General features: G+C 46.2%; 1 protein-coding gene across 1 annotated transcript in view; it reads right to left on the bottom strand.

Moving 5' to 3' along the window:
• TBC1D10B (TBC1 domain family member 10B) overlaps positions 1-24,844 on the bottom strand; it is a 367,011-nt gene that overhangs the window by 98,629 nt on the left and 243,538 nt on the right. The window contains exon 7 of the mRNA XM_078652863.1: positions 13,110-13,299. Coding sequence (XP_078508989.1) covers positions 13,110-13,299 — 190 coding nt within the window. The remainder of the gene's footprint in view (positions 1-13,109; positions 13,300-24,844) is intronic.

Raw genomic sequence — 24,844 nt, 5'->3', positions numbered from 1 at the left:
CCATTTTGTTGGATGTAATACCCTCACACACCCTTTCAGGTGTCATGCTTCATAATCTGGGCTGCTCCTCGTCGGGTCGGCGGTGCAATACCCAATGGGCTCACCTCAAAGAGGGGCACTTTACCGGAGACCTTTTATCCAACAGCCGTTTTGTGAAGTGCGGGTGTGGGGCCAGCAGTGTGCAGACGTGATAGTGGGTTTAAAATAAGGCTGGGAGTACCGGTGAAAGTTTATTCTGGGGGTCTCCTGCCTTAGTTAAAAAGAAGATAACCGGTACTTGATGGAATACGTTTCCTACTTGAGTGTCAGTTAGTGTGTGCTTGTAACGGTTAACATGTTTCTCGCGCTTGTGTTCAATAACGAACATGTTTCTCGCGATTCTTCAGGACCTTAAAAATTATTTTGTTACGGAAACTATCTACACCAAAGGATCTGCAGAAGTATCCAGTAGGCTAATCAGAGTGTCACAAAAAGAAGGTGCTTAATGTGTCAATGTACCTGTGATGAGCTGGATCTACCTGTAATAAGGAGACACAAAGGCATATAAAAACAGGTGTAGGTCTTAGACCATGGTAATGGTGACTTCGTACATCATTCGGAACACACTATTAAATGTGCAACTAGTGTCTTGATTAAGTAAAAACAGATAAAAACCATTGTAAAAATATATCCTCAGTGAACAAAGGTGGACAGCATGCCCCTGTGGATAATACAGCAGAAAACTTTCTGATTGATGTTGAACAAAGGACTCACCTATTATGTCTAGTTCCCAGGCATCAACAGTACCCGGCGGTCAGTACAACAGGTTTAGGCTTCCATAAAGTTATGGCTGTGTATGGAAGGATGGTAGGGATCATTAGAGAGATGGTGGGGTTGTGGTTCTCTCTTTCATTTCTCTATCTCTTATAAAAAGATATTTGTCTACAGCGGTCATCGTTTAGGAAGGGTTTTCTCCTGTGTTGAAATGTGTAGAAGCTGTAGTGCTCCAAAATGCAGTTCAGTTATTGTACACTAGCTAGATGGAGTCATGCTTAATGGAGTATCCCCTGTACGTGTGTCGCTTACTCACATTGGACTGGCTGAAAACAAAAATTGTTTGGTGCTATTTTCTTGTCAGCCTGTAACTAATCAGCATGGAGCATTGCGCCCCTCATGTTGTGCCCTCTTTTGAAAATGTAAATGGTCTCTCGTGACCCATTGTGTGATAATCTCAAGGTTCTAAGCATTTATTTAGATACAACTTGCCGCGTCTCGCTTGTGTGTCTGTGTATAGCACGCAAGCGTAGTTACTATCGGAGTCGCGTAATGCTTTAAGGATCACCACATCCTGCCCGCGGTATGTGCCATTGTAAGTTATGGTGGAGTCAGTTAAAAGGGGCCCTCGGAAGCTGCGTAATGTTATAAGGATCGCCGCGTCCTGCCCACGTTATGTGCCATGGAGGGCTCTGGCGGAGTACATAGTAACATATTCAGCCACATTTATTGGGGCAGCAAAGAGTGACGCCTGGAGCCGTTCGAGCGGCCCTGTCGCAAAATAGGTTAACGTGCACACATAGACTATAGTACCGCAACGGGGGTCAGCGATCGGCAACAGTGGTGAAATTTTAAATATAATTTCAATGGCCTTTGTTAACTGACTCCGCCAGAGCCCTCCATGGCACAGGAGGTGGGTTTACGAAGGTCCCTGAGGTTGATCTGCCCTCTCAGCGATTCTGAGACAAGTATCCTTCGTGGGGACCGTGCAACCCGAACCCCTGTGCACCGCGTACATTTGCAGTTGCATATGCTTAGTGACGATTCCCGAGTTTGTGCATTGAACTCCCTGTGGTCCTGACCCAGAGCAGTGAGCAGTATTTGCACCAGAGATTTCCGGCCTCCACTCACCAAGTGTCCTGTGGGCTGGTACTTTGCAAACTCGCTTGAGGTCTCCTCACGATCTCATGTCCGTTGGCCTGTGGGTACTGGCGAGGGTTACCTTGTTTGTTCTTGGGCTTACCTAGTTGCTCCAAAAGTGCCCTGACTCTCCAGTGCTTGGAGAGTCCCCTGGACCTTGCTGGTCCACACCGTAACCGGTTTCCTCAGACCGCGTGGGGTGCATTTGCCAAGGCTTGTTGGTGCTCCAGCCGGACATCGACCCATCAGCACTCGACATCCTTTGTGAGACATCTCACCTCCGGATCCTCATCATCCTAAACGTCTCCAGGTCCCCGTGGTTGCAGAGTCAAGCAACCTTTCTTCACTCCTGAAGCACTCAACATTGGTGGGCATTCCACTACTGAGCCCCTGGTCACCTAAAGTGACCCAGACTCTGTCCCCTCTGCTTTCAGGTTCTACTCACCTCGAATCCAGGTTTGGATTCAAACGGACACTCTTCGCCCTCCTGATAGCAGTACTTCTTTGCAACTCTCCATTGAAAACGACAAAGGTTTCCAACACCACTTGACCCCTATGCACCCGGCTCCTCTGAGATAGGTAACACCGGTTGGCCTTACAACCTCCTATGTTCCAAAGGGTGTTACTCCTCTGGGTGGTTCCTTGTGGTCCCAGCAATTCTATAGGTTCTAGGCACTGTGTCTAGTCAAGTCGTTGTTGTTATACCATTTTTTAGGGCTCGGACTCCTCCCCCTCCTGGGGGAGGAGTTAAGAGATCCTAATGTTATAAGAAAAAAAAGAAGAAGAAGAAGAAGAAGGGCCTTGGTGAGAGGAATTCCACACATTCCTTTGCGTTTTCTGGCATCTGGTCAGTGATTCGTCTTCCCTGTGCTGTGTATGTAGTAGCCTTGAAGTGATAGGCTGTAAGTAATGTACGCGTGCCCGATGTGGCATTTTGTGTGCGAGAGCGAGCATGGCAGAGTGATTAATCTTTTAGGGCTCGGACTCCTCCCCCTCCTGGGGGAGGAGTTAAGAGATCCTAATGTTATAAGAAAAAAAAAGAAGAAGAAGAAGAAGGGCCTTGGTGAGAGGAATTCCACACATTCCTTTGCGTTTTCTGGCATCTGGTCAGTGATTCGTCTTCCCTGTGCTGTGTATGTAGTAGCCTTGAAGTGATAGGCTGTAAGTAATGTACGCGTGCCCGATGTGGCATTTTGTGTGCGAGAGCGAGCATGGCAGAGTGATTAATCTTAATTACGAGCTGTCAGAGTGCCCGTGTAATGCAAGCCAGATGATGCAAACGCGTTCACAGCGGTGAGCGCGTTCAATGTTAAATGACGAGAGGCAGCAGGCGAGGCTCACAGAAGATGACTCATACATGCTCGTCCACACTGTAGTTCTTGTTTTAAGTTGCTACGGGGTGTCTTTTTTCTGCCTCTGCGTGACAGTCTGTAAGAATAATGAGCGATGGTGTGCTGACTGTTTATTTTTAGGGTCTGGGAAGGGGAGTGTGTCCGTCCGTTGTTTGAATGTGTGTAGGTTTCAGTTCAATGATCCAGAACACGGAGGAGAGAGACGTTGTCTACGTAATCAGATTTTTAAAAACTTCACTGCCCCACAGTTTCTAGAACAGGCTGTTGACTGCAAGACTGATGCACATTCCCAGACTTCCGTAATTTCTAATGAAGTTTAGGCATTTTGAACTTTCTGAACCCTGTCTGATGCAGCCACTTCACTAATACATAACAGAACAGGCACAGTTTCCCTCGCTGCTGTATAACCGCCAAATGGTTCCAAGCCCATACAGTCCATGGCCTCTCTGGAAATTTTTCCAGGTGGATGCTAGTTCGCTGAGGGCAGGTGAGCAGAGTGCGAGTATGCAGGGTGAGCAGAGTGTGAGTTTGCAGGGTGAGCAGAGTGTGAGTATGCAGGGTGAGCAGTATGTAAGTATGCAGGGTGATCAGTATGTGGGTGTCCAGGGCCAGGAGTGTGTGAGTGTGCAGGGTCAGCAGTGTGTGAGCATGCAGGGTGAGCAGTACGTTGGTGTCCAGGGCCGGCAGTGTGTCAGTGTGCAGGGTCAGCAGTGTGTGAGTATGCAGGGTGAGCAGAGTGCGAGTATGCAGGGTGAGCAGAGTGCGAGTATGCAGGGTGAGCAGAGTGCGAGTATGCAGGGTGAGCAGAGTGCGAGTATGCAGGGTGAGCAGAGTGCGAGTATGCAGGGTGATCAGTATGTAAGTATGCAGGGTGATCAGTATGTGGGTGTCCAGGGCCAGGAGTGTGTGAGTGTGCAGGGTCAGCAGTGTGTGAGCATGCAGGGTGAGCAGTACGTTGGTGTCCAGGGCCGGCAGTGTGTCAGTGTGCAGGGTCAGCAGTGTGTGAGTATGCAGGGTGAGCAGTGTTTGAGTATGCAGGGTGATCAGTATACGAGTATACAGGGTGATCAGTATACGGGTGTCCAGGGCCAGCAGTGTGTCAGTGTGCAGGGTCAGCAGTGTGTGAGTATGCAGGGTGAGCAGAGTGCGAGTATGCAGGGTGAGCAGAGTGCGAGTATGCAGGGTGAGCAGAGTGCGAGTATGCAGGGTGAGCAGAGTGCGAGTATGCAGGGTGAGCAGAGTGCGAGTATGCAGGGTGAGCAGAGTGCGAGTATGCAGGGTGAGCAGAGTGCGAGTATGCAGGGTGAGCAGAGTGCGAGTATGCAGGGTGAGCAGAGTGCGAGTATGCAGGGTGAGCAGAGTGCGAGTATGCAGGGTCAGCAGTGTGTGAGCGTCCAGGGCCGGCAGTGTGCAGGGTCAGCAGTGTGTGAGTATGCAGGGTCAGCAGTGTGTGAGTATGCAGGGTGAGCAGAGTGCGAGTATGCAGGGTGAGCAGAGTGCGAGTATGCAGGGTGAGCAGAGTGCGAGTATGCAGGGTGAGCAGAGTGCGAGTATGCAGGGTGAGCAGAGTGCGAGTATGCAGGGTGAGCAGAGTGCGAGTATGCAGGGTGAGCAGAGTGCGAGTATGCAGGGTGAGCAGAGTGCGAGTATGCAGGGTGAGCAGAGTGCGAGTATGCAGGGTGAGCAGAGTGCGAGTATGCAGGGTGAGCAGAGTGCGAGTATGCAGGGTGAGCAGAGTGCGAGTATGCAGGGTGAGCAGAGTGCGAGTATGCAGGGTGAGCAGAGTGCGAGTATGCAGGGTGAGCAGAGTGCGAGTATGCAGGGTGAGCAGAGTGCGAGTATGCAGGGTGAGCAGAGTGCGAGTATGCAGGGTGAGCAGAGTGTGAGTTTGCAGGGTGAGCAGAGTGTGAGTATGCAGGGTGATCAGTATGTAAGTATGCAGGGTGATCAGTATGTGGGTGTCCAGGGCCAGGAGTGTGTGAGTGTGCAGGGTCAGCAGTGTGTGAGCATGCAGGGTGAGCAGTACGTTGGTGTCCAGGGCCGGCAGTGTGTCAGTGTGCAGGGTCAGCAGTGTGTGAGTATGCAGGGTGAGCAGTGTTTGAGTATGCAGGGTGATCAGTATACGAGTATACAGGGTGATCAGTATACGGGTGTCCAGGGCCAGCAGTGTGTCAGTGTGCAGGGTCAGCAGTGTGTGAGTATGCAGGGTGAGCAGAGTGCGAGTATGCAGGGTGAGCAGAGTGCGAGTATGCAGGGTGAGCAGAGTGCGAGTATGCAGGGTGAGCAGAGTGCGAGTATGCAGGGTGAGCAGAGTGCGAGTATGCAGGGTGAGCAGAGTGCGAGTATGCAGGGTGAGCAGAGTGCGAGTATGCAGGGTGAGCAGAGTGCGAGTATGCAGGGTGAGCAGAGTGCGAGTATGCAGGGTGAGCAGAGTGCGAGTATGCAGGGTGAGCAGAGTGCGAGTATGCAGGGTGAGCAGAGTGCGAGTATGCAGGGTGAGCAGAGTGCGAGTATGCAGGGTGAGCAGAGTGCGAGTATGCAGGGTGAGCAGAGTGCGAGTATGCAGGGTGAGCAGAGTGCGAGTATGCAGGGTGAGCAGAGTGTGAGTATGCAGGGTGAGCAGAGTGTGAGTATGCAGGGTGATCAGTATGTAAGTATGCAGGGTGAGCAGAGTGCGAGTATGCAGGGTGAGCAGAGTGTGAGTATGCAGGGTGAGCAGAGTGTGAGTATGCAGGGTGAGCAGAGTGTGAGTATGCAGGGTGATCAGTATGTAAGTATGCAGGGTGATCAGTATGTGGGTGTCCAGGGCCAGGAGTGTGTGAGTGTGCAGGGTCAGCAGTGTGTGAGCATGCAGGGTGAGCAGTACGTTGGTGTCCAGGGCCGGCAGTGTGTCAGTGTGCAGGGTCAGCAGTGTGTGAGTATGCAGGGTGAGCAGTGTTTGAGTATGCAGGGTGAGCAGTGTTTGAGTATACAGGGTGATCAGTATACGGGTGTCCAGGGCCAGCAGTGTGTCAGTGTGCAGGGTCAGCAGTGTGTGAGTATGCAGGGTGAGCAGAGTGCGAGTATGCAGGGTGAGCAGAGTGCGAGTATGCAGGGTGAGCAGAGTGCGAGTATGCAGGGTGAGCAGAGTGCGAGTATGCAGGGTGAGCAGAGTGCGAGTATGCAGGGTGAGCAGAGTGCGAGTATGCAGGGTGAGCAGAGTGCGAGTATGCAGGGTGAGCAGAGTGCGAGTATGCAGGGTGAGCAGAGTGCGAGTATGCAGGGTGAGCAGAGTGTGAGTATGCAGGGTGAGCAGAGTGTGAGTATGCAGGGTGAGCAGAGTGTGAGTATGCAGGGTGAGCAGAGTGTGAGTATGCAGGGTGATCAGTATGTAAGTATGCAGGGTGATCAGTATGTGGGTGTCCAGGGCCAGGAGTGTGTGTGTGTGCAGGGTCAGCAGTGTGTGAGCATGCAGGGTGAGCAGTACGTTGGTGTCCAGGGCCAGCAGTGTGTCAGTGTGCAGGGTCAGCAGTGTGTGAGTATGCAGGGTGAGCAGAGTGCGAGTATGCAGGGTGAGCAGAGTGCGAGTATGCAGGGTGAGCAGAGTGCGAGTATGCAGGGTGAGCAGAGTGCGAGTATGCAGGGTGAGCAGAGTGCGAGTATGCAGGGTGAGCAGAGTGCGAGTATGCAGGGTGAGCAGAGTGCGAGTATGCAGGGTGAGCAGAGTGCGAGTATGCAGGGTGAGCAGAGTGCGAGTATGCAGGGTGAGCAGAGTGCGAGTATGCAGGGTGAGCAGAGTGCGAGTATGCAGGGTGAGCAGAGTGCGAGTATGCAGGGTGAGCAGAGTGCGAGTATGCAGGGTGAGCAGAGTGCGAGTATGCAGGGTGAGCAGAGTGCGAGTATGCAGGGTGAGCAGAGTGTGAGTATGCAGGGTGAGCAGAGTGTGAGTATGCAGGGTGAGCAGAGTGTGAGTATGCAGGGTGATCAGTATGTAAGTATGCAGGGTGATCAGTATGTGGGTGTCCAGGGCCAGGAGTGTGTGAGTGTGCAGGGTCAGCAGTGTGTGAGCATGCAGGGTGAGCAGTACGTTGGTGTCCAGGGCCGGCAGTGTGTCAGTGTGCAGGGTCAGCAGTGTGTGAGTATGCAGGGTGAGCAGTATACGAGTATGCAGGGTGATCAGTATACGAGTATACAGGGTGATCAGTATACGAGTATACAGGGTGATCAGTATACGGGTGTCCAGGGCCAGCAGTGTGTCAGTGTGCAGGGTGAGCAGAGTGCGAGTATGCAGGGTGAGCAGAGTGCGAGTATGCAGGGTGAGCAGAGTGCGAGTATGCAGGGTGAGCAGAGTGCGAGTATGCAGGGTGAGCAGAGTGCGAGTATGCAGGGTGAGCAGAGTGCGAGTATGCAGGGTGAGCAGAGTGCGAGTATGCAGGGTGAGCAGAGTGCGAGTATGCAGGGTGAGCAGAGTGCGAGTATGCAGGGTGAGCAGAGTGCGAGTATGCAGGGTGAGCAGAGTGCGAGTATGCAGGGTGAGCAGAGTGCGAGTATGCAGGGTGAGCAGAGTGCGAGTATGCAGGGTGAGCAGAGTGCGAGTATGCAGGGTGAGCAGAGTGTGAGTATGCAGGGTGAGCAGAGTGTGAGTATGCAGGGTGAGCAGAGTGTGAGTATGCAGGGTGAGCAGAGTGTGAGTATGCAGGGTGATCAGTATGTAAGTATGCAGGGTGATCAGTATGTGGGTGTCCAGGGCCAGGAGTGTGTGTGTGTGCAGGGTCAGCAGTGTGTGAGCATGCAGGGTGAGCAGTACGTTGGTGTCCAGGGCCAGCAGTGTGTCAGTGTGCAGGGTCAGCAGTGTGTGAGTATGCAGGGTGAGCAGTACGTTGGTGTCCAGCGCCAGCAGTGTGTGAGTGTGCAGGGTGAGCAGTGTGTGACTTTGCAGGGTGAGCAGTGTGTGAGCGTGCAGGGTGAGCAGTATGCAGGGTTAACAGTGTGTGAGTGTGTAGGGTGAGCAGTGTGTGAGTGTGTAGGGTGAGCAGTGTGTGCGTGTGTAGGTTAAGCAGTGTGTGACTGTGCAGGGTGAGCAGTGTTTGAGTATGCAGGGTAATCACTATGTGAGTATGCAGGGTAATCAGCTTTTCACCAAGCTCACACACACCACCAGCCGTCACTGCAAGCTTTCACCAGGCGCACACACACACCATTAACCATCAGTGCACACTTTCACCAGGCATACACACACCACCAGCCGTCAGTGCACGCTTTCACCAGGCACACAGAGTAGTGAGTGCAGAGTAGTGAGTAGAGTAGTGAGTAGTGAGTGCAGAGTAGTGAGTAGTGAGTGCAGAGTAGTGAGTAGTGAGTGCAGAGTAGTGAGTAGTGAGTGCAGAGTAGTGAGTAGAGTAGATTAGTGAGTAGTGAGTGCAGAGTAGTGAGTAGTGAGTAGAGTAGTGAGTAGAGTAGTGAGTAGTGAGTGCAGAGTAGTGAGTAGTGAGTGCAGAGTAGTGAGTAGTGAGTGCAGAGTAGTGAGTAGTGAGTGCAGAGTAGTGAGTAGTGAGTAGAGTAGTGAGTAGTGAGTAGAGTAGTGAGTAGAGTAGTGAGGTGAGTAGAGTAGTGAGGTGACTAAAGTAGTGAGTGCAGAGTAGTGAGTAGTGAGTAGAGAAGTGAGTAGTGAGTTGAGTAGTGAGTTGAGTAGTGAGTAGAGTAGTGAGTAGAGTAGTGAGTAGTGAGTGCAGAGTAGTGAGTAGTGAGTGCAGAGTAGTGAGTAGAGAAGTGAGTAGTGAGTTGAGTAGTGAGTTGAGTAGTGAGTAGAAAGTAGTGAGTTGAGTAGTGAGTAGAGTAGTGAGTAGAGTAGAGTAGTGAGTAGTGAGTGCAGAGTATAGTAGTGAGTAGAGTAGTGAGTGCAGAGTAGTGAGTAGTGACTGCAGAGTAGTGAGTAGAGTAGTGAGTAGAGAGTAGAGTAGTGAGTAGTGAGTAGAGTAGTGAGTAGAGTAGTGAGTAGTGAGTGCAGAGTAGTGAGTAGAGTAGTGAGTAGAGTAGTGAGTAGAGTAGAGTAGTGAGTAGAGTAGAGTAGTGAGTAGAGTAGAGTAGTGAGTAGGACATCAAAGGCAGCAGCTGTGCAAGCTTCTTACACTCACAAGGAGACCACAGGCAGCAGAGGTGCAAGCTTCTCACACTCACAAGAAGGACATCACAGGCAGTAACGGTGCAATATTCGCACACTCACAAGGAGATCACTGGCAGTACACACCACATGAACACACTCCATAACACATAGCAACAATACATTGGCATTTACAATGCCATTAGCTCAAACTCAAATAAATCCGAGCCCGATTGCATTTCTAATGCTTGTTTTGTATATGGTTCGGTCTCCCCCTGGAGCCCGCTGTGTATTTTGCGATTTACGAATGTTCTATTGATTCAGTATAGTGTACTTTGTGCCCTAGTCTCGTACAGAGAGTAGTAGAGAGTGTTATATTAATAAATACATATTTTTATAAAAACACTGTGTGGTTCTCCTTTCATTTAGTCATTTAGGAGGTGATATTGTGGTAAAACAAGCTGCTTAACATTCTTTCAAAATTAAGCCTGAAGACTGCTCTCCATAACTACCACTAGGATGACTTTCAATAAGGTTATCTTTGACCTCATACATCATAAGGGTCGTGTGGACTGGTACAGAGTGCCCACTTTAATTAGTGGACAGCATATACCAGGCCACCTTCTCACAGCTGGAATGAGTTTTGTCATCTCAAATACTTAGCAAAAGGAGTTTTTCATCCCTGCTAAGTGGGATTCCTGTCACCAGCCTCAAACAGCACCTGACCCAGTCTCAAAAGGATTGAAAGTGGGATCAGGACCAGAGGGTATGGCTCTCATCTAGCTGCATCCTAAGGTCAAGATCACAACAGGCTCTACCACACTGTACTACGTTTGCCATTGTGTAAAAGATTTTTTGTAAAATGTTGATTTGGACCAATCTTGACTCCCGCTCTAATGGCTCTCTCTCTCAGGCCTAGGAAAGGCCTCCAAGCTCTTCTAAGTCCATGGCTAATTTTTCTTTTAGTTTTCTAGAGTGTCCACCAAGTTATTATCTTATCCCCTATGTGCTAATAAATAAAATATCTCATTTAGGGAAATGCTCCAGTCGCCCAACATCCATTGGGAAGGTGATTTTCCACACGGGTGTGCATCTAGTCGAGGTACCCTTTCAGCCTAAACTCACAGATGCAGAACTCCATGTGTCCATCACGGATAACATGTGCTCTGGTAAATTTGCAGATCCCTTCTTGCTGTACAAGGCTGATAAATATTTCTATGGTGTTCCCATAAATTTGAATAGGAAAAAGTATAATCAAGCTTTACATTTTTTTGTTGAAGCTTTGTTCAATAGGACCATAAGTTTAGTAAAGAATGAAGTAGTTTTATTAGATGAATCCAGCATATTATAATGTAAGATATACGTCATTACCCTGAAGAATAGACAACAAGTTTAAATATTTTATATAGATTGGATGGTTATTTCTAATATGTAGTGCCAAACTGGGAGTTCCATCACCCTGAGGTGATCAATAAATGTGCAGTGTCTAAATAGGATTTCAATTAACATGACGTGATAAACCAACTTAGATTATGTATATTGGGGCCTGCTGGGCTAGAATGTTCCCCTTATACTTTTATTAAAATGACACAATAGTGTGCTTTATTCTCAATGACTATTTCTTTAACATTTCAATTAATCAAACAAACTTTCCTCAACTACGTAACATGCCCGTAAGGCAATTATGGGGCTCCATCACCTGTCTTTCTATCCTGAGGAAAGGGTCCTTATCAGTTGAGAAGCCCAACTCTCGAGTTAGGCACCACAGTAAAATTTTCGAAGTTTGGACAGAGCCATGCATCAGTTGTAGACCCATTGGGCCTGGCTAAAGCTTTGGAGCAGATGAATTGAGACTGTGGCCAAAAAAGTAGCATATCTAGGTATCATAAGCATCTAGGGATTTAAAACAAAGTCCTCTGGCACACAGTAGGGAAAGTTTTAGAGGCAATGTAAGAATCACATTGTGATCATATTGAACATAGCAGCCCGGCCTAAGAGACTGAGGGGTATGCCTTCTTCAGCAGCAGATATCTTCCTGGAACCCGACAAGCGCACCCTACAGGATGAGCTCAAAGAATTCACTTTTATCACAGGAGATATAAATCCAAGATATCTAAAACCCTTTCGAATTATAACCGACTAAGAGACAAGGCAAACAGGCAGTAAACTACAGATTTATTATAGTTAATTCTAAAAGTGGAGTAGAATCCAAAAGACCTTCAAGACGTGCAGCAGTCTATCTATGATAGCCTTTGGTTCATTTGTATAGAGAAGGATATCATCAGCAAAAATGATTTCCTCCATCCCAAATGTAATCTAATCTGAGACTCAGAACAACAGTATTCCTCCTAACCAAGCAACCAGATAAACTTGACAAAGCTATTGAGGCATAAACCTGCACACCAAGTTTCTCTTCTAGAATTAAGAGACTCCGGAAAGTGGAGCGCGTGCCCTTTGTGATGAGAGGTATGTTCCTGCTCCTCTTCCCTGAGTCTCATGATGGAACACCAAGAAAGTGACATCTTTTTACCTGTGATAACACTCATAAGGATGTTTAAGTCTTTCCAATGTGAAGTGTAGACATGACCTCTGAAGAAAGCCAGTGTCTCTGTTGTGGCTGAACTCTAGGAGGAGAACTTTAACCTGCAGGAGAATTGGCTATAATCTTCTGTTGAGACAACCATCAGCAAATCTGTGGGATCCAGAGAAGAAGAGATTCTATCCTCATCAAGCGGAAGATAACCCAAGTGCTGCCAAAAAGAGTCTGAGGGAATGAGTCTTCAAGGGATGGAGAGCCCCCCTCTCCAAAGTGGAAATGTCTATGTACACTGGATCCTTTAAGTAAACCCTGAGTACTGAAAGGCTCTCAACATTGGAGCGTGGTTATACTTCGATGACCATCTGTCCCTTGATGTCAACCAGAATTAGAAGAGCCAGAGATGATGAGTAACTGCCGACCCACTTGCAGAAGTGGCAGAAGCAGCAGCATGGAAGGAAAGGAGGTTACAATGGTGGCGTCCGTCATCTGAAGAGATGGACTTTGCTAGTGACAACCTGCATCCGATTTCCTCTTAAGTAGCCCTGAGGCAGGCGCCTTCCCTGTCCCACAGCCTCCTACATTACATTTGCTGACAAATTCTACAGTCTTTAGTGGAGTGGTTTTAAGAAAACAGACCACACAGACATTGTGGACATCATTCTTTGACATTTTTCATCCATAGGCGCTGCATTTATAAAAAAAAAAATTAAAAAGCTGGCAGAGTGTTGAAAAACAAAAGGAGTGTGATACATCATCAAGGAAAGTCAGGGGAAAAGGTAACATCCAAAGGTATTGTGAGGGACTCCAACCTCCAAAAATGGCTTAATTAGTGTTAGGGAACACAAGTCGAAAAAAACAAAACTGCCTGACACCTTTCTGGACATGATGAGATGGTGGAATCTTTCAGGAGTCTACAAGGAACAGTGTCTAATTCCATTAAGGGAACACTTTGTATTATTAGGGCACCATTTCTTGCTTTTCTTTTGCTCCAAGGTTTCATGGCTTTGGGTGACGTTTTCAGAGAAATGTTTTATTTACTCTATTTCAGCTCACTAATAAAAACAAATCTGAAAATGTTGCCTGGCCACGTTTTCATCTTATCCGATTGGAAAATATACATTTTATAAATGGTGTCCCAGAATCTTGCACTTTTGTGGAGACATTGTGCCTTTTATGCATACAAGAGGGAAGGTAGCGTGAAGAAACATTAGTATGGATGGATATCTAGTTATCAAGTGAGTCTTACCTTCGCAGAAGAACATGTCCCAGACACGCAGCACTGAGGACCAGGGTAACGTGCGTGAGAAGATGCACATAAACCATTCAGTCATGTAGAGTATGGGATCAATCTTGTACTTCTTCAAGTGCCGGTATGCCATTGGTGATGCCCTGCGCAAGAGGGCAAAGAATATCTCCCCATCCAACTGAATTGCTTCCTGTGGAGACATGAGGAGAGGGGTCAGGTCTTTCTTTAACCTTCCTACAAGCATTGAGAATTACTAGCAGCCACTTCATTGTAGTCACATACACTATCTTTGCATATTAGTTCTTATGTTTAATGATGTGCAAGTTACTTACTGTAGTGAGAATGATACTCCTAGATCTTCCTCGAGACAAATCCTCTAAGTGGGCTCTAACATCTCTCTTGTTAGTACATTCTATTAACTCCTGCTCCCTATCCCTTCCTACTCCAGACTACTATGAAGATGGACAGACATTTTTGTAAGGGAGGAGGCAGATATTCTATAAGGATACAGCTGGACGCATACTATTGTTTTCTACACTGTTTTTTTGGTGATTAGTTAAGGGGGTGCAAGGAAAAGGGGGGGGGGGCACATTTTCCCATCAATGCATTTTCCATGGACTTTTTAATCAGATGTAGCAACTAAAAACCTCAACGGGTTTACATGAAATTTGGTAGGAATATAGATTATGGCGTGGTAAAGGTGCTTTTTATGATCTGATCTGAATTTGTTCACTTGTTTTTAAGTACTAGGGGACAAAAACCTAGTGATATATTGAGCCACATTATACTACAATACCTTTGCCGTATAACACAGTACATGACGATGGCAAAACACAATATTGCGGATCAATATAAGCCCTTGGAAAATAAAAAGGCTGCCATTTTGTTTGGACCAGACTTTGTCTTTATTCTGTGATTTAATGTGATATCTACATTATTACTCTTTTTATAATGCATAGGAAAACATGAGGCAGTTTAGCAAACACTCTAGAGTTAGATTAAAGTAGTTTAATGATTTATATATATATTTTATGAAGTTTACAGAGTACCACGGTACTCTCTCAAAATGATTGAGAAAGGACCATTGCACTATTGAAAGTGAAATGTAAAAAAATATATATCTCTATGAAAGTGCCACTGCACTCTGCACCACTCTACGCCACTGAACTGTATGCCACTGCTCTCTAAGCCTCTGCCACTGCACTCTATGCCACTACACTCTACTTTGGACCACTCTACACCACTGCACACCATTCTACACCACTGATGTATATGCCACACTACTCTGCACCCACCACAATACTCTACTGCACTCTACCTCAGTGTTCTATATGCTACTCTACTCTCTACCACTCTAATACACTCTACGCCACTGCACTCCACTGTGCACAACTCTACCCTACTATGCACAACTCTACTCTACGCCACTTCACTCTAAGGCATTGCAGTGTACACCAGGCCACTATTCTCCACACCCTATATGCCATGCCACTATGCCACTCCACGTCATTCTGCCCCAATACACTTCACACAACGTCAATCTACTCTACCGCACTCTACGCCACTCTACTAAATGCCACTGCACTGTATGCCGCTCTACTCAAGACCACTGCACCCTGCACCACTGCTCTGTATATCGCACAACTGCACGGTATACAATTCTATTCTGCGCCTCTTTACCCGAAGTCACTGCACTCTGCTCTGCACAACACAACTACACCACTGTACGCCAGAGCACTCTACTTTGCATTAATGCACTCTACGCCATTGCATTCCACTGCACTCTGCTCCACTCTTCAACATTCTACGTCATACCACTCTATGGGAAATTATGGAGAAAGTACTGTGGTAGTCGCCAGATAGCCAGACCACATGAAACACATGCCTTCCCCATGTAAAGCTTACAGCCCTTCATATTACATTACTTATACCACGTTAAAAAATATCTTTCATAGCAACACTCATGCCATCTAAAATTACAACATTTATGGGAACGCTGTGCATAGCAGCAGAGGGAGCTGATGTAGTCTGGCTAGAAGTGAGTTCACAACACTGTGTACGGAGGAGTGAGTTATAGCAGGTTGTGGGGGAGGGGCCAAATTATAACTGAGGTACAACTTTAACTTCTTAACTTCTACGGTTTGTGTAGTTTAAGTTGTCTTTGCATAGAAACAGTAAATTAGGTTTCCTAATTATAACTAATCTTAAACTTTTGTTTTTCTAATTGATTATAAATATATATATATATATATATATATATATATATATATATATTACCTACTGGCGGTCGCCAGTAGGTATATATAGTTAGGATTTTTTCTCTATGGGATTTTTGAAAATTCTATGTCTAATAACTTTGCCGTTTGTGGACGGAATTGGCTGAAATTTTCAGGAAAATGGCACATTTTGTTTCTGAGCAGCCTTTGAAAATTTGGGGGGGGTTCGTCAAGGGGGGGCCGAGAAAAAAGGGGGGTCCCAAAACGCGTTTTTCCCATGTTAATTTCCATAGGGCGGTTGGCCTCACTTTTAGCCCGAACGGCTGAATGGATTTGCACGAAACTTGGCAAAATTGTAGGGACTGGTAGCCCGATGTGCCTTTTGTAGGTCTCAATATATGTGCTCCAGTGGATTTTGAGAAATTAACGTTTAAAAAAAGATATATATCTGTAACAGCGGACCGGGCAGCGGCCCAGGACGCGTACTTTTCGCGCAACGGAGCTTTGTGAAGCGAAGCTGATTGGTTCTCTGGCGTCTGTCAACATTCCAAACAGTCCGTAGCGGCCGCCATCTTGTCTCTCGGTAGGATCGAGAGACAAGAGGAGGCCAAAGCGAAGGGGCAAATGACCATAAGGGGGCATAGTAGATCCTCGCTGACCCCCTAGGTTTGATGTGGAGGTTTTAAAAGGGCCCCGCCGGGCAAAAAAAAATAAATAATAATAATAATCGAACGGCTGAATGGATTTGCACGAAACTTGGCAAAATTGTAGGGACTGGTAGCCCGATGTGCCTTTGCTAGGTCTCAATATATGTGCTTCAGTGGATTTTGAGAAATTAACGTTCAAAAAAAGATATATATCTGTAACAGCGCACCGCTTCGCGTACTTTTCGCGTTACGGAGCTTTGCGAAGCGAAGCTGATTGGCTCTCCGGTGTCTGTAAACATTCCAAACAGTACGTAGCGGCCGCCATCTTGTCTCTCGGTAGGATCGAGAGACAAGAGGAGGCCAAAGCGAAGGGGCAAATGACCATAAGGGGGCATAGTAGATCCTCGCTGACCCCCTAGGTTTGATGTGGAGGTTTTAAAAGGGCCCCGCGGGGCAAAAAAAAATAATAATAATAATAATCGAACGGCTGAATGGATTTGCACGAAACTTGGTAAAATATTAGGGACTGGTAGCCCGATGTGCCTTTGCTATGTCTCAATATATGTGCTTCAGTGCATTTTGAGAAATTAACGTTCAAAAACAAGATATATATCTGTAACAGCGCTCCGCTTCGCGGAGATAAAATTATATCTGTATTACCTAGGTGTTGCTAACACCAGTTAGCGACGGCTAGTAGGAGATAGCGACCATCTTGGGTCCCACTTTGCATGTGAGTGATATTTATCACTAATGACATGCAAAGTGGGCATGCCAAGATGTTAGCGACTGGAAACAGTCGCTAACATCGCTATCTCCTATTATCAACTTTTGGAAATATTCGAGATAAGCGCGAATATCTCCAAAAAGTAACAGCTGCCCTGAGCAGTTCTTAGCCATGTTATCCAATGGGAGGTGGATAACATGGCTAAGAGCATTAGCTCGGTAATGCATGAATATCGCGGAGTTTTCAGCGATATTAATGCATTGCGCTCGTTTTTTATCGTATTTGCGATAAACCTTGATAATAGCAAGGTTTATCTGCGATAATTTCTGACGGTAAAAAAATCTTTGCAATGCATCGTTAGGGATAAATATCGCTTAACTTTGGTAATATGCCCCAACGTCTGTTAACGTTCGATTCGAAGGAAATCAGGAATTGTTGAAAAACATTGTGTGCGCCATCTTGTCTTTTTTCAAATGCCACACTTTTGTCGTGCACGGCAGCCATTTTAGATGCCTTGACCAGACCCACTCTGTGCACGCTGTCGATCCTTAGCATGGCTCCCCACCCTCGCAAGCATCTCACCCAGGCAGTGGTCACCCCCGCTCTCTGTCTTATGCATGGGTAATAAACCTCCCCCCATCTGCGCTGCTCTTCCCTGAGAATCACACCCTGTGCCCGCCCGACACCTCCCTTTCGCCCTATTCACTACCGCACCCTCTGACACTCCTTTTCCTCTGTGTCCGATTGTCCAGGCCGGTCCTAGGCTATCAGCTAGCCCTGCAGATGTAGTTTATGGCCACAGCTGTAAAGAATCACCCCTCTTCAAAGGAGTTATAGTAGATCAAGGCCCACACTCGATGAGATCCGTCACAGCAGAAGCGTTGCTATTATCTGAAAACCATCCTGTATTGTGATTGGGGAGGGGACCGAGCGTGAAGCGGAAGATTCCAGGGATGACTCTTTGTACATCAAAGTTTTTACAATTATGTGTCACATTAAAAATATATAGCACTCCGACAAAGTAGTAAGATTATAAAACTTTAATAATTTATAAATATATACAAGAAAACAAAAATAGTAATAACATATAAACATTTTTAGAGAAAAACAACGAAGTAGCGGTCGGCTGTGCGAATAGTCCCAACGCAGCACAACGTCCAGATTTCCGGCGTGGGGCGTCGCGGGGGGTGGGTGATCAGTAGCAAACTGTTGTGCGAATAGTTCCAAGGCAGCAGAACGCGCCGAAATCTAGATGACACGAAAGTGATGTCTAGTAAGTTGCCACCCAGCAAATAACGGCGTGGGGCGTCGCGGGGGGTGGGTCATCAGTAGCAAACTGTTGTGCGAATAGTTCCAAGGCAGCAGAACGATGGCACCAAGGTGATGTCCAGTAAGTTGCCGCACTGGTTTTGGTATCCTACAATGCTGCTCCGAATAACGGCGTGGAGCGCCCCGGGGGAGGCGGCGTGAACGGGCCTCTCCAGGTGGAGTCTCATCTGTTTTAGTGGGGCGCCCCTTTACCGTTTCAGTTGCCATTCCGTCCGCTTTTGGTCCACTGTGTCAAAATCCGCCATTCAGCTGAGTTGCGCCCACTCTTGCGGTGCAGCGATAGGCGGCTGCCACAGGACTCTCAAAATGGCGGCAGGCTCTTTCCTTTTTGGGCGTGGTCCACTGAAATGGCCCTGGGACACCTTGGAAATCGGACGCTTGTCTGCTAGGTCTTGGACCCCATTCTCGAAAGCGTCCCCTCCGCCTTGAGAATTCATCAAAAGTTTTGGGGGCCCGACTCCTGCAGGCTTCTGGTGGGGAGCGGCTGCCATGATTGCTCGCGGAATGACCACGACGGAGCTACGAGATGGTGGTGCTCTCATGGTGACGCCAGTTTAGTCTGAAACATCCAGAAACAAGGTGGGGCTTTCATCGTTTGGGGGAAAAAAAAAGTTTTCATCCAATGAAAAGTGTTGTTTTTAGGTCATATGATCAAGCCTTCCATCATTAGGAAACCAAAAGTAAAATGAACCAATGAAAAGTTTTATAAACAAGTCACATGACCTGTTATGCGGCATAGGGTATAAAATGCGGAGAAAATACGTTGGCACGTGAGGCGGCGTCAGTAGCGGACCGATGTGCGAATAGGCCGAAGGCAATACAACGCGCCAAGATCCGGATGGCACCGAGGTGGTGTCATAGTTGAGAGTTCTGAGCAGCGGTTGTAACACTGTCTGAAGCTTATTTGCAGCTGCTGCAGCTTCACTACGCGCCAAGATCCGGATGGCACCGAGGTGGTGTGTAGCAAGTTGCCGCACTGGTGTGGCCATCCTACAATGCTGAAAGTCGGCGTTGGGCGCCCCGTTGGCCTGTGAGTTTGCGTCAGTAGCGGACCGATGTGCGAATAGGCCGAAGGCAGCACAACGCGCCAAGATCCGGATGGCACCGAGGTGGTGTCTAGTAAGTTGTCGCACTTCTGTGGCCATCCTACAATGTTGAAAGTCGGCGTGGGGCGCCCCGTTGGCCTGTGAGATGGTGTCAGTAGCGGACTGATGTGTGAATGGGGCCAAAGGCAGCGCAACAATATTTTCTACTATATTTCCGGAGTAGAAGACACCACAAGGCGCTGAGATGCCAAGATCCGGATGGCACCGAGGTGGTGTGTAGCAAGTTGCCGCACTGGTGTGGCCATCCTACAATGCTGAAAGTCGGCGTGGGGCGCCCCGTTGGCCTGTGAGATGGCGTCAGTAGCGGACCGATGTGCGAATAGGCCGAAGGCAGCACAACGCGCCAAGATCCGGATGTCACCGTGGTGGTTTCATAGTTGAGAGGCACTTCATCTGCAGTGGGGCGCCGAGATCCGGATGGCACCGAGGTGATGTCTAGCAAGTTGCTGTACTGGTGTGGTCATCCTACAATGCTGAAACTCGGCGTGGGTCGCCCCATTAGCCTGTGAGATGGCGTCAGTAGCGGACCGATGTGCGAATAGGCCGAAGGCAGCACAACGCGCCAAGATCCGGATGTCACCGTGGTGGTTTCATAGTTGAGAGGCACTTCATCTGCAGTGGGGCGCCGAGATCCGGATGGCACCGAGGTGATGTCTAGCAAGTTGCTGTACTTGTGTGGTCATACTACAATGCTGAAACTCGGCGTGGGTCGCCCCATTAGCCTGTGAGATGGCTGTTCTTTGGATTTGGGCCTGGTCCACCAAAATGGCCCTGGGACACCTTAGAACTCGGACGCTCGATTTTTTTTCCCTTTCCTGTACATGCAAAAAAAGGTAAATGCCCGGTACGTTACACGCTTCATCTGCCACGATGAACTCTCCAGAGGAACCGAAAAAAAATATAGTTGTGGTAACTATACCATGCATCGTCATATGGAGAGGTGGCACCAATTAATTATAGTGCTGCATAAAAGAGAGATTTGGAGGAGAACCCCTGACCTGCTAGTACATTCATCAAAGAAGTGGCACTGAGAGCTTCAGAGGCAAGGGAAACGGTCCCAAATTTTTAGAAGAACTTTGGAAAGATTAAAATGACATGTTTAGATTGTGGCAAATTAATTTCATGTGGACAGATGAGTGTTACTCTAATAAATACAGCATATGAACATCATCATAGTCGATGGTTGGTAGAGACATTTTGACTATATCCTGGACCTGCCCGTCCTCGCCCAAAATGGCGCCGGAATAAATGGGACTCGTAACTCCTTGTTGTGTACTGGTTGCAGAACCTTGAAATCACGAGATACGTATGCAGTTTTGAAGCACATGGCGGGCGGGGACGAGAATTGATTGAATATTTCGACATCCCTATTGATATTAAGTTCTGATGTGTTATTGATTACTGTACTATTGAAAGTTCGAATTAACGTCACCCATGGTACTTGCCCGCAAATGTATATCTAGATAATTTTATTGTAACTGGCCCTGTCGTATTTTAATTATAAAATGTACGTCCACCGATTCCGTAACTGTTAGACACCTTAGTTCTTGCAACCTAATGGCCCGCCCGTTACGTTCCTCTACAGTGTAAATGTCTACTCATCACATACGATTACAGTTTGCTCCGTGGCCGGCCCACGTGGTTATAGGCTCGTATTTGTATAATGAAATTTTCACAATAAAGGTTTTTAAAAGAAAACATGGTAGTAGTATATACATTGGTAAAGTTTGTAATAATAGTCACTGTTTTAGAATCATTAAAAGGCAAGTGAAATAAAGCAGACCAATTACATGAAGGGTAAAAGGTATAATACGAAGGAACGCAGTAAAGATAAATGGTCAAGGGCTGTTGTGTTTTCTATTCCTGCAACATAAAGTGATCGATAAGAATCTCATATTCAGGCGTATCGGCGACTAAGACAGCAGGTCGACCCTCTTTTGCTCAACGGCTCCATCATGGGACGAAGAAACGCTCTTTTTCTCGAAAAAAGAATATATTTTACTTGCAGGACAGTTGTAAAATTTCCGGGAAAGTACATTAGTCTGGAACATTATAACATATATTTAAGAAAAAATAATGTTCGGAAGTAATGAAAAGCGTAATTTTTAGGTCATATGACCAAGCCTTTCATCATTACAATAAGAAAAGTAAAATGAACCAATGAAAAGTTTTATTAACAAGTCACATGACTTGTTATGCTTGCGTTACGCGCTGCGCGCCCCGGATGACTTCCGGATGCGCTAACGCGGCGCGTCATATGACGCATTACGCGACAACGCAGGTCCAGAATATAGTCAAAATGTCTCCACCAACCAGCGGTCGGAACACAACCCCTTTCAGCAGGCTAAATAGTTCTGTTAAATGACAACAGAAGGGACAGGCAACAAGAACCATCAGTCAAAGAGGGGAGGGCTAGTTCTTCTCTACCGGGTTACATTGGGGCGCTACCGGAACTGATCGAATTGGTAGTCTACAGTGTTTCTGGATGTTTCAGACTGAAGCTGGGGTTAGCATGAGAGCAGCATCATTTCGTAGCTCCGTCGTGGCCATTCCGCAACCAATCATGGCAGCCGCTCTTTATCGTTATTTTGGGCGGGGTGGGTGGCGGAGCCGAGCTGTTTTGCAGCCATCATTGTGTGGAGTTCAGTTCATCTCACTAGTTTTGTATTTGTCATGAGGGGTTGTTCCTAATGTTTCTATTTTAGCGAGGTCAAAAAGAGATCCCATTAGTGGCCTACTGATTTTGCTCGATTCCTTTTCTTTTTTTTACACGATTTTTCGTTATCTGCAAAGACTAAACAGAGTATTGCGACTCTGTGTTTGTTTGTAAATAGAGAATGAACCAAAGAGAACTAATTCTAAAACAGTAAATACTTGGATAACAATCAATCAAATGGAGAGAGAAGCAGGCACGACGGATTACAACGGGGGCAAAGGCCTGCGTTAACTACCTTTCACTATCTGCAAAGAGAGAGTACTCCTAATAGAAATGAGGGGGGGGGCACCATTCAAAGCAGATCAGTGTGCATAAACACGAAAATGTTTTCACTTACCACGTACTTGACATTCGACAGCTTATGATATTTGCTATTAAAAAACCATTGAAATTCACTGAAAAAACCATAGGTTATAGACCATATATAGTTAGGAATTAGCATTTACAAAACCTTGAAAATTCACTGAAAAAACCATAGGTTATAGACCATATATAGTTAGGAATTAGCATTTAAAAAACCTTATTTTACTCACACAAAACCATTGAAATTCCATATATAGTTAGTTGCACTAACTATATATTGCGCACCCGCAATCCACTGCTGATCATGTCACATATTACATCATTCATGACATGGTCAGTGACATCACTGATGACATCACTGATGACATCTCAAATGACATCACTGATGACATCACTGATGACATCTCATTTGACATCAATGACCACATCACTGATGATATTATTCATGTGACAATACAATGCATCTCTTCACATTTTAATATAACCTCTGTTTCACCCAGTGTTAAAAACAGAGTATAATTTTTGAAACCATTGACACACCAATACTAGTTACTACATACGTACTCACTGATTCCTACGTCTACACACACATTCACTCATTCACCCATACAATCATTCATACATACAATCACTCATGTTTACAACACAATCATATGCACTCATACACCTATACAGACACTCACACTCTGCCACTCATCCATGGAGTTACTCACACACCTAGTCAGTCCTGTAAAGAATCAATCACACTTCCATTTTCTACTCTATACAGTTAAACATAGAGCACCTTACGTTTTCAACCATATACTAACACATACTTACTCTCTTATACAATCATTGATACAAGTACACATTGATCTGTACAGAGTCACACACCTCCCATCCAGCCACACACACACTCAGTCTCCCATGCAAATACTTGGGCAATCAATCAATAACCCATATAGTTACTCATATAGCTACTGATCAACACATGCAGCAGTTTACAGAACAACAGACATAATGATGCACAAATTAAGACAGTTTAGTCACTAACCCATGCACTCAGTGAGACACATTTAATCACTCACTCATACATTCAGTCATGCACCTACTAAATCCTTCGTCCAGACACTTATACATCCACTCATTCTTCAATATGTAAGACATATTTTAACTTTACAGAAACATAGTCACTGGATGTTGTCATCAGTGATGTCATCAGTGATGTCATTTGAGATGTCATCAGTGATGTCATCAGTGATGTCACTGACCATGTCATGAATGATGTAATATGTGACATGATCAGCAGTGGATTGCGGGTGCGCAATATATAGTTAGTGCAACTAACTATATATGGAATTTCAATGGTTTTGTGTGAGTAAAATAAGGTTTTTTAAATGCTAATTCCTAACTATATATGGTCTATAACCTATGGTTTTTTCAGTGAATATATATATATATATATATATATATATATATATATCAAAGCTCCAAGACACCAAACGTGAGTCACTCTTCAGGGCGGGTGCCGTAATGCGGTGGTGTCCGCATGAAATACCAATGCTCCAATTTCCAGAAAAATGCCCAGCCGGGCTTCAAGAAAAACACAGCACTCACACGGGCAACAGCAGTTTAGTAGGACGGTTTATTCAGAAAAACAGACGCGTTTCGGGATTAGAATCCCTTCGTCAGTGTTGTCAACACAGCGCCCATAATTACGCCCTTATCTATGTTTGTACCAAGTAACGGCACAAACAAAGGACTAATGCATTTTCCAGAAAACGGCGCGCCCGCCATCTTTGAACGCCTAAAATATTTACATTTCTGCATTTATGTCAGCATGGGAAATAAAATGCACAATTTTCGCATTGTATTCAAAACGCCAATCAAGACATTGACGCATTAACATCTCCAAATCTCGCCGTGTATCGGCAGCAGATATAATAAACAGTACATCTTCAGCGGTCACATATCTGAGGTAAAATACAATATAAAGAATGTATTCTTAAAGCGACAAAACGCTATTCTTATTAATAGGTGGTATATTCAACCAAATCTTGCCGTGGATCGGCAATTGCAACCTCTTATTGGGTTGCTAAATACTCAGTAAAGTGACACACAAAAAAGTACATAGAAAATAAATCCCATAAAGAACAAATACAAAACATTGTATTCACTATATACATGTTCAGAATGATATCCAGTTCAATGATCACTGATATTGCGTACAGAATTATGTAGTTAAGTATGTATTGCAGGTTAAGTTCTTAGCCCAGGTGAGTAGCAAGTTCTTCCCCTATATTAAGTCCCTTGGGAGCCTTGGTCTCAAGATCTATGATGAATCTCGATTCTAATCTTCTCAAGACCTGTAATCGATTTCCTCCTCTTGGATTTTCAACCACTTGATCTAAGCAGAAATAGCGTAGCAGAGTTCTATCACTCTGATGTTTAATGGCAAAATGCCGTGCTACCGGATAACTAAAGTCTTTATTTTGCCCGCATATGCTCCAGTATTCGAAGTTTAACTGGGTTGATGGTACTACCCACATACCTTAACGAGCATGGACAGACTAAGCAATATACTGCATGATCAGTGTGACAGGACATGAATTTGTTAATTTTCTTGCCACCTGGATAACCCGGTACATCATATGTCAAGGTTCTCTTACTAGCAGAGCAGGCCTTGCATTTCCCACATGGGAAGAAACCCTTTGC

This window comes from Lissotriton helveticus, chromosome 7 (assembly GCF_964261635.1).
Source record: "Lissotriton helveticus chromosome 7, aLisHel1.1, whole genome shotgun sequence".
Classification (NCBI taxonomy): Eukaryota; Metazoa; Chordata; class Amphibia; order Caudata; family Salamandridae; genus Lissotriton; species Lissotriton helveticus.
Note: the sequence above shows the minus strand (reverse complement) of the source record. Positions and strands in the feature narration are given on the sequence as shown.